We start from the raw sequence: 15,200 nt of genomic DNA, 5'->3' as shown, positions 1-15,200 counted from the left end.
AAAGCAAGAGTAATACAACTAACATTTAGAGTTTAATATCAGATATTGGTTAAATCTATCGACTTTAAGCCTGTGAAGTGTATCAGCATTATACGGAAAACAGTCTTACCAATGTATTAACACAATGCTTTTTATACTTAATTAAGTTCAGAACAAGCTAGAGCTAAGATGCCATTATGCTTAAACCATATGATATTGATGGAGTCGCCCCCTCCGGAGACATTTTCAACAGTAAATGAAAGAGAAATGTCATTGAAAAGGTGTTCATTCTCCAAATTAATTTAGAGAATGGTGCAAAAGTGCAGCTGACTGGAATTTATTTCCTGACAAGAGCTTGGGTAAAATTAAATCTATTTATAAGTAAGCAATTAATGAGAGTGACAGAATCGTACCGTATCAAGTATAGATTTGGATCTGCTGGGGTTTTTATGCCGTACTCTATAATTATACTCAGCCAAAGGCTGACATCAAAGCTGGAGTGAGACCCAGAGGTTTAACCCTGCCTGGTCTCTCTTCTCTGTGATACTGAGAGCCTCTCCCCACAGAGACACATATTATATGTTAGTGGCGATATCAATCACAGTGGATGTGCTGTGGTCTCCACATTAATATCGAAAGCATTTTCATCAGAAGCAGGATTACATAACATCATTTCAGATATGTAAACCTGATACTGTATGCATGCTTGATGTCCATGTTGGGGCTTGACAGTGGGTTTGAAACAAGATGTTGACACATATAAGGCAATTATATGGCATTAATTGCATAAATGCCATTTAATTATTTAATTCCATAGTGTACTTATCCTCAAGCTGTGGATCATTGCTTAGTTATTCAATTAATAATACAATAGCTTCCAATAACACTGCATTCAACTTGTATATCAACATAAATGAATGATATAACATTGAACATCCTATGTGTTATAGACAAACATATCTGGAAAGCATTTTATTGCCTAAGCTCTATCTTGAATTGAGAGATCTGGGTCTTGAGTGACAAAATCACAATGCATAACTTGAGGGTGGAGGACGGGGTACCTCTTCCTCTCCTTTCTGTGATGAGATATTCTTAGATGAAAGGTGCAATGCATATTTAATACATTATCATGTACGCAATCTTAATTAACAGAGAGGGAAATAAAATGGCAGCTGAGGAAGTGTGATGCCATGTGGGTTGAGGGGTGGGGGGATGGAACTAATAGCTATCTCTCATATCTCCTTCTGAATCCTGCACCAGATATGGTCAGAGGGTATATGCATTATGAATGGGTCAGCCTATGAGGTCAATGAGGTTTAAACTTCAGTTTAATCAAACCTGAACTACAGGAACATACAGTACAAACCTTTTTTTCTCATGGTCAAATAAAATGACTGATACTGACTAAGCCATTAATTAGTTTAGGTATTAGAGTGTGATCCGATTAAATACATTTTTCAAGGTTCCTGGTAATGCAAAGGGATATGAAAAAGACGCTAACGCTTTATATTATATTGCCTTAAAATGTATGTAACTACATAGTAATAACTGTGATATCAACATTGTACTTACAAAGTAGCTACTTTGTAACTGCTATGTAATTACAGTCTAGCGGTGTTGGTTTATACAATGAGGGTATTTGGCATCACCTTTGGTATTTGCACTGGGGTATTTGGCATCACCTTTGATTTATAACATGTTAAATGGAGTTATACTGTTATTGTCAGGGAGACATTGATTGAGCAGACTCTGGCCAATCGTTTAACCAGCGCAAGACTGTAATTACATAGCAGTTCCATAGCAGTTACTACTGTACAATGTTGATACCACAGTTATCACAATGTGATTACAGTACATATTTAAGAGCAACTTAATGTAAAGTGTTGCCAGGGATTACATTACTTTGCTTTTGTCATTCTAATGCCAAAAAATAAGTGTTTGCATTAGGCTATATCTTGATGCTCTAGCTTTTCTAAATATTTTGTTTACACTGGCATTGGTGGGAAATTGGCTGATCCATTCAGACCAAAGCAATCTCGAGTTGTTTTTTTCACAGAATGAAAAAAACCTCTCCTCTATAAACAGAGCCAATGGAGAAAATCAGGTATTCAGATGTGCCCTTTCTTCCAAGGCAACCCTCTGAGCTGAGAAGCCTAAGCAATAAAGCGTTTTGAATTCAATGGTTTTCTGTGTCTCCTGGGTACTCTTTAATGGCAATAAAGCTGACGGAGAGAAGCACAGATGCAAAACTCTAATTTGTTGAGGTGACATGGGGTCCCTGTGGAGGATAAATGTCACACTGAGATTAAATGATTCTGAGAGGCAAGGGAGCCATATCTAACCCCCTATTTCATATGCATATCCCAATACCCTTTAATGCAGAGGGATATGTCTGGTGATGTGAAACTTCATACTAACTAGAGCCTCCTGGAGATGCAGATTGCCGTCAGGTAGAGTAAAGGAAAGTTTATGGAGCATGATACTGTATGACAAAGCCTATGGACTGTACACTGTATGAGAAAACAGTGCAGGCTTTCACTGCACGGCCAGTTGTTGGTCTTCTGACATGCAGTAGAGAATAACTCCCTAAATCTCTGGACACAGGATAAACAAAATGTATTAACAAAATCTCTTGCAACACAGTATAAACAAAATGAGCATGACCTGATGGTCATTGGCAAGGCAGTTTCAAGTAATGAGGCTCATCGGGTTATTTTCTGTAGTAGTAATCTTTTCCAAAGCCGAATCTTTGAGCAAAACAAAAAGTACAACACCACATGAAGGTTTGGAAGTTTGCCAAAGTGTGCTGTGTGGACCTACATAGAGTAAACAGATATATGACCGAGCGACTGGCGTGGTAATGAACCATATTCTTAAGCACGGTGAGCAGCTTGTCAGGCACCTGACTGGGGGCATTTATCAGCTGGAGTGAATCATCTGCTTCAGGTTGTAAGTCCTCCTGTGATGCATTGGGCCCCTCCAGCACACACTCAAATATGCCTTTGTCTTCCAAGCTTTTGTCTGGTGGCTATGTTATGGAGGACATGTCTAGCCACTCTAAATATAGGTGTATAAGGAGTTATAGTTTGCTTAATAAGCTACTGCAGATCCGAACGCACCAAATAGACATTCAGCCTTGAAACAGACATTCAATAGACATGGAAATGACATTGATGTAACATTTGAAAATGGTAGAGAATAACTCAATATGGTGGGGAGGGTGGGCTTGTGACATAAACGTTTCTCTCACAGAGAAAGACCAAACTGTGTACCAGGTTCTGTGACTGTAGGTCACACCCATCAGGAATTATGTGCATTAGAAAATGTCAAATTTAACGGACGGCTGGCGTGCCAGCTTCAGACTGATTGTAGCCATATGGCTGTGGTGTGAGGCTGCATGACCCGACACAACCCTGGCTCCACGCCACATAGCCTACTAAATGGTCATGCGAAAAACGAAAGAAAACCAACTAAAAACAGTCATTTTTTTCAATGGACCACTACTAAAGCTTTCTCTTTTCAACCTCTCATTAAGTGCACGACATAAGAACCCTATTCTGAGTGAGGTTGAATATAATTGCTTTAAAACGTCACATCACCCTGTTAAAGAGATAGAACATGTCATTTGGAAAATGGATTTTCAATAGGGTCACTTGCCTGCTCTGCAGCACCCAATGACTGGCTCATTCAAGCATTACCATACAAACTCAGCCACCAGCCTATTACCCAACAGCTAACAATTATTCTGCTGTCTGCGTTGCCAATTAGCTCCTTGCTAGCATGTCAGACAACTCACACTGTTCTCAATAAGACAACAGCAGAAAACAAAATTATTTATTGACCGTGGTAAATATTCCTGGATATACAATCCAATTTGTGCTGCCTTCAAAATGGTCAAAGCCCAATGTGCTGCCTTCAAAGCCCAATGGTGGTTCATTTTAAAGGGTGAAACATACAGTATGTGATGCCCCTCCCTTTGACTCCCTGTGAAGACACTAACTACTTTTGGTGAGACTTTATATGAATTCCTTTATGTCGCATTCGTAACCTCTTCATAGTGCATTCATAAGTATTTAATGAAAACATTTGTAAGTTGACATTGAATGCTTTATGTCAGCCATTGACATTAGCTCATCCATTCTCACCATAAATAATAGAGCATAGGAGACCCTAAGCCATATTTCCACTATGTTATGAGCCTACTCGTCTGTGATATGGTGCAGCATGTGGTTTGCCTTGAAGGTGCATTCGAAATGGTGTTTGTTCATGGATGACTATGGGAACACTCATGTTAATGTAGTACTTCATTGAGCCCACATATTGGTGAACAGTCATTACTTGTCCTGTGTATCCCTTAAACTAAGAATCATTCATGTATGCTTTATGAATTAATGTTATTCCCATGAACTAAAGTGGTTAAAATAATTTTGATTCACAACATTTATATGAAACATAATTGCCTTGTCATGTAGGACTCATGTACACGAACCCTTTCAAGAAGCCTTCCTATCAGCTCTTTGTTTTAGATCCCCTTGGGCAAAAGTGGTGGTGGTATTACCTTGTTGTGTAAATCAACTACATGAACTACCGCTTTATGCATGCTCCAGATATAATTGTCATATCCCCAAACTAAAGTGATGGTAGTCTTGCTCATTCATGACACATATATAAAGCTGCACTCTCTGGTCATGTCCTGTATATCTCCTGCATTTATCACCTCTTCATGTATGCTCTATAAATAATGTTCATACCCCAAACTACAACGACGGCAGTCTTGTTCATTCATGACACATACAGTACATGGAACATTATTGATTTGCCATAAAGCACTACTTATACTAATTTCTTACAGTTCTCCCAGTCATGTTACTACACAGAATACATCTGAGGGTCATTAATTAAACAACTTTAATTGCCCTTGAGATAAAAGTGTGGAAATGTACAGTAGGCTACAAATCAATGCATAGACTCATTCATTTAAAAAAGATCTTCACTTATATTCACAACTATTACATTATTATTTCACCTTTGCACTTAAGATGCCTATGTATATTGACTAACTTAGCTAGCTCTCTGAGTGTGTTGTCAAGAGACTACTCTGTCATAAGTACTCGTAAATTCATTCAATGTTTAGTCTAACATGTTATATCTTAGTTTTGTGATCTAAATTCGTAGACACCGCCCCTAGGGGTTGCAATTAGTATAAATGGTTTCCAATGCAAATACCTGGGATGATTAATATAAGTTTTACATGGCAGGGGTTGTGAATCCAAATTTGACCATCACTTTAGTTAATGTGTATAAAATGCATTCATAGAGAGGATGCGGAGGTAATGACAATCACCAATATGGGGGCTGATTGATATAATAGACTATTAAGGCTCATAACATAGTGTAAAGATGTCTTATGGAATTCGATTTTGGGGTCTCCTGTCATGCTTTTTCTTATGTCATGGTAATGTCAACAGCTTACATAAAGCATTCAATGTCACGTGTGCAGTTGCTTTCATGAAATGCTTATGCACTATCAGTACGAAGAGGTTATGAATGCGACATAAAGCCATTACACTATGTCAGTACCCTTCAAATAAAGTGTTACCCTACTTTTCACAGAACGGTCCAAATTCTCAATTTGACAAAAAGCTCACCTTGTTTAATCTCTATATTTCAGGAGACAAAACCAGAGCGACATAAAAACACATTATATAGCCTAACTCAGTGTAGCCTAACTCCCTCAGTGTAACATAGCCTGCATGAATAAAACACATGGAGTAGGTAAGTGTGCTTCTATCAAGGAAGATCTCTGTTCAGAGGACTACTTCAAAGCCAAACCAAAAAAAAAATGTCTAACAGTTATTCTTATACAGAGTCTGAAAGTGACAGACACTTCGCCAGCACAGATGGTGCTGGATACACCTGTGACCATTAGCTACCCAATGTATTGGGCAAAGTGAGGATATTGTCAGGTGCAAAATGTTTAATTGTGTGGACTACATGATCCATGTAATAGCTTGCAAACAACATCATGGAAGCTTAGCCATCACTGTCATCAGTTTAGGTCCCCACCCAACCAATATTTAATTACTGTAGCTAAATTGTCCCTGTTTAATAAAGCCTTTCCTCTGTTATTTCAGTTTGGCACATTCTTGAACCTGTGTCTGGCTATCATATCCCACAAGTGGACATTTCATACCCTGCAGATAACTGTGCATAAGTTAACATTCTATAACATATAAAATTAATGGTAATTTACACAATTCCACAAAGTAGAGCAAACCAAACCATAGCAGACAAGTGTAGGATCAAGCAGATAGACACGTACCTTTTACAATAAGATGAAGGTGCTTTGGCCGTGGTTTGCGTTCACTTTGAATCGAGCATGTGTACAAGCCGTCGTCAGTTACATCCACTTTCTGTATCTGCAGACTGTACTCATGTTTGTCTCCGACACTGGATACAATGGACACGCGGGGGTCCACTGACCATTTGTCGTTCCCTGCGAATATTATGCTGGAACGGTTCAACCAGGCACCTTTCGAGATTCCATCCAACAGGTAGCATCTAGAGGAAAAAGAAGAGTCCAGTCAGATTTCATACCTGAGACTCCATACAACACATATATCTCGTTCTGAACAAATATATCTGTTCTGTTATATATGAACACTGCCAGTGACATATCCATGACTGAATCACCACACAGACTGTATAGCCTACTTGTCAACAAGAGTAAAGATGTCTGCAAACATACTTGGACACACACCAAGGTACTTGTTGGCTGAGTGCTATTTGGTTGAGGAGGCATCAAAAAAGAGAACATATTGGTTGAGAGAAGCAAACTTGGTTGCAGGAGCGTGAAAGTAGAGGTATAGTATCAAGATCACTCACTGCTACAGTGATAACAATGCACAATTGAGTAGTACCATTTACTTTCAAATGCTAGCACTCATAGTGAGAGACTGTGTTCTAAAACTGTTGTTGAAATATGAGATATGGATTATGGAACCATCACTTGCAAAAAGCAGTATTTTCATTCTCAGTAAATCAGTGTTATTTTGATGGGTAAAGTAGTGTAAGACCCTAACATGTACTTTTATACTGAGAAGTAGTATGACTTTTATTTTGACACCTGTCATTGTGGTCCTGTGCGTGAATGGACAGTCAAAGGAAGGAGATCCCCTAAGTGGACGCTGAGGAACTGTTCACCTGCACTCAAAGTCTTTAGGAGAACATTTCCGAGACTGTTTTTACATAATGATGTGATTTACTACTGTGTGTGTAACAAACCAGGTGAGGAGCCTCCTCTGCATATTGTCATTCCAGACAAAGCTGTTCCCCATGTGCCACAATACTCATATGGACTCCACTCCAGCTGCCCACAGAGGACACAAAAATACTCTCTTTCAAGCCAGAGAACAGTACACCTGGCCAAGTGGCAGTTCATGGCTAGGGACATCACAGACTACTGTCAGCTGTGTCTGACATGCCCCTGCCACTCACTTCTTTGTATCTCCAGTTCTGGCACACCAGGTAAAGAACCAGCAGGATATGCAGCAGGATCCATCGGATGGATCCAAGCAGGTTGACCATCACAACCTCCAAACACTCACCTTCTCAAGTCAAGGAGCCTCCACTCCAATGATGCTGGCCCGTCCCAGCCAAATGCTTTGGTGCAGTCACAGAGAGACATTTACAATGCCCCTGCACCAGCGAAGATCAGGACACAAAGAGAGTTCCCTACACAGACAACCCCAATCCATGAGCTGCCAAGTGCTCAGCTCAAATAGCCTTTCTTGAAGGACACTCACATTCAGTTCCCCCTCTGGTCAGTTTTCCAGACAACCAGATTGCAGGCCAGTTACTTTGACTGCACACTTTAGGGACTAGTGTACTACTTCGTGTGAAGTAATAAATAAAGCAAACAGTTTAATTTCATACTGATGCATGCCTTATATTCCAGTTGTCCAACTCCAATATTCCAACTCAATGACCTTGTATGTTGTTGGACAACTGTACTTGTATACTGGCATCTAGTATGACTTTTATGTTGACACCTGTCATTGTAGCCCTGTGGGAAAAGCAAGGGTTATTGGATTGAGATACCTCAGTGTTGAGTGTGGAGGCTTAGCAGGTGCCAAGTTCTTTGCTAATCTTTCTTTTATGTTGTCCCCAAAAAGTTGTGTAGCAGTTTATATTAAACACAAAGTCGCTACTGAAGTCGCGGTGTCCATGTTCGTCACGATTATTATCAGCCTTAGAGTAGCATGACAAAATGTCACAAACAGAGAAATAATGAGAAGGACAATGGGCCATCAAGCTATTGTTTAGCCGCTGTCACCGTGCCATTGTGGGTGCCAGTTCAAGCAATAAAGCAACCAAGGAAATCAGTTTGGCACCACAAGCAAACCCCTATGCCTCCCTCGCCAGGAAAATGTCTGTCAGACAAACAGTAGAGGACAATGGCCTAGTCCACCCTAGACTCACCCAGGGGAGGCACTGCCCTGGAGGTATTGTCGCAAAACACTGGTCAACAATGGAAAATGGACAATTACAGAGATAATGCAGTCTAGGTTCTGGGCAAACCCACAAGGAGCAGTGTGAGTTAACCAACCAACTCGAGCATGACTCCTCGAACACGGTCTACAGAACAAGTAGCCCTCAAGTGACTCATCATTTGACACATATTGGTCATTGCTTTACGATGCCAATTATTGCATTTTCTTTTTTTTTGTTTCAAAAAGGGTACAGTAAGTTAACAAACACTGCGCTGACAAACTGACCAAAATGCTAGATTTCAGACCATTCCTAAATGTGAAACATGAAATTGACAACCTGCCCTGTCATCCAATTTCAATACTACAGAGAAAACATTGATACCCCCTAAAATGCTTGCGGTGATAATGACAGACTGAAAAAAACCATGGCAATCAAGTCATGTTTGGAGCTGATTCTCTATTCTGCTTAAATTTCCCTTAATCACCTATATTCTTCCCCTCAAAGAGTTCCCCTCAGACGCACATCAACACAAAAGCGATCAGACCCAAGGTGGGCTTTTCTTTCAACAAGCCCTTCCTTTAGAGGCCCTGCGGGAGACAGACTTCACATGGTTTTACAGGAAGTTAGGTTAATTATATAATTGACCCTGGAGCATACATTTTGAGGAAGCTTTCTACATCTGAAATATTCATTTAATGGCACGTTATTTATTTCATAATGAGACTGATTTCTGAAGAGCAGGGCTCATTACAAGCATTTTGTGTTTTTGGGATCACAAAGACCACCAATTTATGTATTCACCCCCAGTAATTATGCGCAACACAAAAAAAAGAAAGGGTGAACGTGTTTGAGCACCTTGAATGAATGGAGAATGCAGAAAACCCACCGTTAATTACAGTATGGCAGTTATTAAGTGAAGCAGACTGTAATCCTTTTAACCAAACTCATTTAGGCACTTTGATAGTATGCCATAATTATCGCTGGGACATAGGTTTGACCCAGATTCCTATTGGCTTTCTAAATTGTCTTTCTCAGTTGAATGGTTCACACAAATGTAAATATGCTTCCTGGCATGAACATTACAAATCTCATCTTGCAAACATTATTTCGGTGTTGCACAGTCTAGTAGTTCACATTAAGCACCTCTTCACATTTGGCAGAAGGAATTAGCACACTGCTGGATGGGTTCCTCTACAGTAGAGTCTGAAATTTGAGGTTATGTAATACTTATGTAATAGACACCCAGGACATTTATTTAATCCATAGCTGTTAGCTGTGCAGTATTTCCTTGCATATTCATATAATCAATACTGGTGCATGCAGTGTATACAGGAGTGGATTCTTACATACTGTGATGTTTGGACTGTTTATGGCAATAGAGGGGAAATGCTGTAGAAGGTCAATGCTGAAACGTGGTCATTTGACCACGGCTGATCTCAGGCTTGTCTAAAAGTAGTTCTAGTGAGTGCAGGTTTTCTTTTCTTTATTCTAAACTGTATAAGGCCACACTAAATGTAGGCTTTATAAATGAAGGTTTTATGAGACATGATTGTTTAAAGATGCTCCATGCAACATTTTTACCTGCAAATAATGCCAATGACATCTAGTAGTAGGGGAATGAATAACAAAATAAATGAAAAACAAAACATTTTGAACAGTTTCTTGAAAGTCTTGACTCACTCATGCAAGCTATATCAGGTTATGCAAGCCATCTTCTTCAACAGCCATTTAATTATGCAATTATCTCTAAACTGTTGAGAACCTTAAAAATGTGGCTGTTTTAATATACAGAAAAGGCTCGACTCGGTCCTCTGTGGTTTATAATGCCATTGCCACTGAAAGCTGTTTGCAGACAATAGCTGAGTGTTACTCTTAATGGCGGAGCACTTATCCTGCTTGAATAAAAATGTTTTGAAGAGCATAATGAGAGAACGTAGTGTAATAGCGCTGGAAAATCTTGTGAGAGGGAAGCCTTTTGATTGTGATGTTTAAGGCAGATGTTGTATCTATTGTTGGTACTACTTCACAGATGAGTACAGGTGTACGCAAATAGCGAGAGTATTATCATGTCCTCCACCTTCAATAGGACGAATCAGAGTGTAATACAGTATATTTACATCCTGTATCCCACTTCCTTCTCTACATCTGTGGTAGGGCATGGGTCATAAAGAATGCGTGTGTGTGAGTGTGTACATAGTGTGGGTGTACATTCTTGTGAGCGTGCCCTATTGTTGTGTGTCTAAGTGTGTGTAAGTGCGTGTGTTTGGTGTGAGTGTAGGTGTATGTTTGTGTTTACTCAGTATGAGAGGGAGGACACAGAATGGGAGAGAATGAGGACATGGTGCTGTGCAGGGGAAGGTACAGAGCACCAGGCTCTTAATCCCTGCAGTAATCCTGCCTACTGTGGCTGGTGGGACACATCTGAAGCCTACCAGCCATAATCCACAATCCACGCAGTCTAAAGGCTCACACCAATATCCAACACCAAAGACTGTCAGGAGAACAATAAACCCATTTAACATAGCTAGAGACCTGATTTCTTACTTCCCCTGTGAGGTTATTGAGACAAGCGATTCGGTTCCAAGTAATGTTTTCAGTTTAAAAACACTTTTGGAAGGGTTTGCTCATGCTTGAAATAGCACTAACGTGTTGCATTAGCCTTTGTTCAAAGAGTAGCCTACAGCTAAGCATAGTTCAGTTCACATTATGCTTAGGAAAAAAAGGAAAAAACATAAATTATACATAAAATACACTTTATTAATTGTGACAAACTCATACAGATCCTGTTTTTCATGTTTTGAGTTAAAACCTTCACATGTTAGGGACCATAGACCATTTACTTTTAATTGGAACATATGTCAATGCATGTCTTTACACTAAAACTAATTCAAGTACAGAAAATCATTCAGAGCTCTAAATGACTAATCTCTGAATTAATTCTCATTATTGATTCCTTTTGGAACACTGACATTGATTGAATGAATTCGACTTCAAGTGAATGAGAAATGGGGTTCATGAATCATGCTAGGTTCAAAGTTGTGAGTTGGAATTCAAAATGTCTTTGTTGGGGCGTAATGCTGTAGCAATTTCTTCCTCCAGGACACAATTATTTCCATTATGAACATGTGTGAATATGCTTTATGCTTTTGATGTGTGTGGGATCCAGAGCCCTACATGTAGCAACCACCAGGTCCCCGTGCAGTACTCCTCTGAGGCTTCTCCACACACACAGATAATGAGTAAATGTCACATTCTAAAGTGGCTTGAAGACATAGAATAAAACATAAGAACAGTCTACAGTGACAAACAAATAGCACATTTTCAGTAAGAGAGGATACTGGCCACTAGCCACTAGGGGGTGTCACCAGATTTTAATGGTATGATAACCTCGACCTGATCTCATTGCCGATACGGACGCATGTTCAGATTGTTCATGCCTCAGAATACGACCTATGTTTACATATGGTTGACTACGTGAATTACGACTTGTAATTCTGCGTAGGCAGTATTAGGCATTACCTTTGAGTGGTTAAGGTTTGGGTAAGTTGCAACAAGAATGAGCAAGAGTTAGCACAAAAAAAAAGTAGTGTCCGAAGCACAATTCGAACCAGCGACGTTCCGTCATTTTCTGCTGTATGAATCAGAACACGCGTCCATATCTTGGGGTGAGCAGGTTGGATAACGTTCATGCTCAAGTGCCCAGTAACCATGGTTTTATTTATTTTTATTACGGTTTTACATTAGTTTAAAAAAAGCCTACTGTAACATCTAAAATCATTTCAAAATCAAAATATGTGGACTGAAGGAACAGTATTTTAATTGCATAAGTGCATTTATGAACAGTGCTTTGTTCTGAAAGATATCAAAACACAAAATAATCAATGAAATATGCAATTTTAATGCATATATTTCTCTTTTAGCTGAGTTGATTTTAAGTTGAGGAGAGGCTCTCTGAAAGCTGGAGCACCTTTTCTTTTTTAAACACCTGTCATAGCCATTTCCTACAATCTAGAGCCTTGAATCCTAAAAGGTAGCCATATATGCATCACCAAAGATACAGGGGATCCCCTAGGCCTACCGTTTAGCCTATAAAATAACTGTGCCTCTTTGAGTTGTCATTGTTCATCTTCAGACAGTCACAGATAGGCCGACCTGTCTGTCAAACCATAGCCATGAAGTCTGTTAACTACTCTATTCAGAGTAGAGCATGGCATGGGACAGAAAATTCATCTTCTGTCCTAGAGTGTACTCAGCAGCCTATTTTATTATGTAATAGGTTGCATTAGGCCTATGTGTCGGGCCTAATATCAAAATACTGCTAAAACACCTGCTGTCGTGTGTATAAAAGCTGCCCAAGAGCTTAATTTAGACGAGAGAAAGCGTGATGACTACAACAAACTATGTGAGAGTAGACACAGATATTTTGAAAACATGAGTTGGTCAAGTCATTTCTTGATATTTAACTTTAAATTCCCTCCTTACCTCTCTGTTCTTCATGAGCTGATCTGCTACTCTCCCTTTTTCCACTCTACCGCGAATCCTTTGTGTTCCAAAACTGCAGTTCGCTTTAGGGCAGACATTATGTTTTTACTGGTGTGTAGGCTTATTAAACTTTTACGTTCGGATCAAACCATTGTATAATTTCACCTGATCATACTGCGCACACAAGTTCCTATATTATTTTTTGCAGGGCCGCTGGAACACTTGAGTAAGGAGTAGAGCGCTCAGATTTAATTTGATATTGCATAAGTTGTGATTGGCACTCATCAATAGATAATGTTTACGTGTAAATGAAAACATTTATGAAGTTCAAAAAGTATGATAATGAGTTGGTTATCGGCTTCTTGGCTCCTTGCTTGTGGAACACACTGGCACTAGTTTTAGCAGTTCATTGAGCAGTAACACTGGTGAACGATAACCTTACAGGTCGCAAATGCTTTCGATATGATAACCTTAATTTTTGACACTGTGGTTTACCGTAGAACCAGTGCACCGTGACATCCCAGTGGCCACAGAGAGTCCCCAGATCTATCATATGGCAAACTCAAGCAAGGCTACTGCAACAACAAGGATGGTTTGATAACTATATTCTATTGAATCGTGTCCACAACTGGCAGTATATCCATTGAAGACATTAAACAGCAGCATGTGCAGATTTATTATGTAAACAGCCCTTATTTGAACCCCCAGTATTGGATAGTGCCCAGTATTGTGCATGAGTCAGCATTCCCCCATTGCGGAACTGAATGTTCACTGCAATTAGGTTTGCATGAAGTAGACTATTTTATAAACATTTTTAATCATGCATCAGAGCAAGCCACCTCACTCGGCTTCAAACTAAACATTTACTCAAAGGACAAATATACTTTCTTCCAAATAGTTTAGAAGTGTCATTTAATTTGGAGTAAAATCTCTCTAAATGTCAAATGCAGACAAATAGCAGCAGACAAACATTAATACCTTGTTGTGAATTTCTTGTGAACTTGTTTTGACAACCACCTCATTTTTAACCTCTAACTTCTCCAAACAGGATGTTGCACCTCGTGGGCAATGTTTTTCATTTTTTTTACACTAATATGTAAAAGCAAGGCTATTTAATAGTTTCCTCGAAAATAGTGTTTTTTTCATCTCTCTAGGTGCTCCTCACATGGTCGTAATTACTTCTGGTTGCAGAGACCACCAACAATACATCTCCCAAATCAAATTACGCTGCCCTTCAAGATCAATGGTTCGAGACTGTACACTGCAACCTTCCTGTGGTTTTGGCAAAACAAGCACTGATACTTTTATGCAAAATGATAAGAATTGGCTAAAAATGTGGCATAATTGGGTTTGCTCTTGAAATTCAATTGCCATCCATGAAAAATAGGGGGCGGGAAACATCCTTAGATGCAAGGGCTCATGATTTTAGATTAATGGACCAACTGTGTGTATGTAACAGCAGAATTTTGGATTTCACATGCACAATACATGCCTCTGTAATTCCCCCTACAGAGCAGGGGAGATAGAAGAAAGAGAGAGAGAGAGAAAGAGAGAGAGAGAGAGAGAGAGAGAGAGAGAGAGAGAGAGAAAGAGAGACTGTAGGAATATAAATACAAAGGATAATTGCGTTTGTGCTCTGTCTTGCAGACCCAGGGAAGGGAGGCAGTGGGTGGTGGACTCACCCCAGACAGCACTGCAACTCTGAGCACTATAATGGTTCCTAGGTCTTGGGAGCCTATTAATTATGCCTCATTTCATTTCAAATATGTTGTAATGTGCACTCAGAAGAACAATACTGCATATACCTTATCATTGGCCTTTTCCCTTCTATGACTGTGAACATTCATCAACACACAAGTGCCAATCCCCATTCACACACCGGCCGACACGGTCAGCAGCGCAAACATGCACAATGGAATACACACACACACACGCACGCCTGCCCGCACACCCACCCACCCACCCACCCACCCAGACAGACAGACAGACAAACACACACACAGGCAAACACACACATGCAAACACATGCAACATGGTTTTAGCATCTGCTTTCCTAAATCTAGGCTGCTCTGAAGTATTCATTCTGTGTTACTGTTACCCTTTCTGAGTTGGCAGGAGCAACCTGAATGGCACATCAGGGACAGCTGCCTAGCAGAGCCATCTGTGCCCAGGTCCACATCAACACACAACCTAGAGAAAGAGTTATTACAGCCTTCTGTCCTACATTCATATTCAGATTGATATTA

The 15,200-nt window shown here is 39.8% G+C and overlaps 1 protein-coding gene across 1 annotated transcript in view; it reads right to left on the bottom strand.

Moving 5' to 3' along the window:
- Positions 1 to 15,200, bottom strand: part of negr1 (neuronal growth regulator 1) — a gene marked incomplete at both ends in the record, with an annotated part of 107,469 nt that overhangs the window by 66,198 nt on the left and 26,071 nt on the right. Inside the window, one exon of the mRNA XM_083672573.1 lies at positions 6,302 to 6,540. Within this exon, the coding sequence (XP_083528699.1) occupies positions 6,302 to 6,540 (239 nt within the window). The remainder of the gene's footprint in view (positions 1 to 6,301; positions 6,541 to 15,200) is intronic.

The sequence above is a fragment of the Argentina silus genome, assembly GCF_951799395.1.
Source record: "Argentina silus genome assembly, chromosome: 6".
In the NCBI taxonomy this organism is placed as follows: Eukaryota; Metazoa; Chordata; class Actinopteri; order Argentiniformes; family Argentinidae; genus Argentina; species Argentina silus.
Note: the sequence above shows the minus strand (reverse complement) of the source record. Positions and strands in the feature narration are given on the sequence as shown.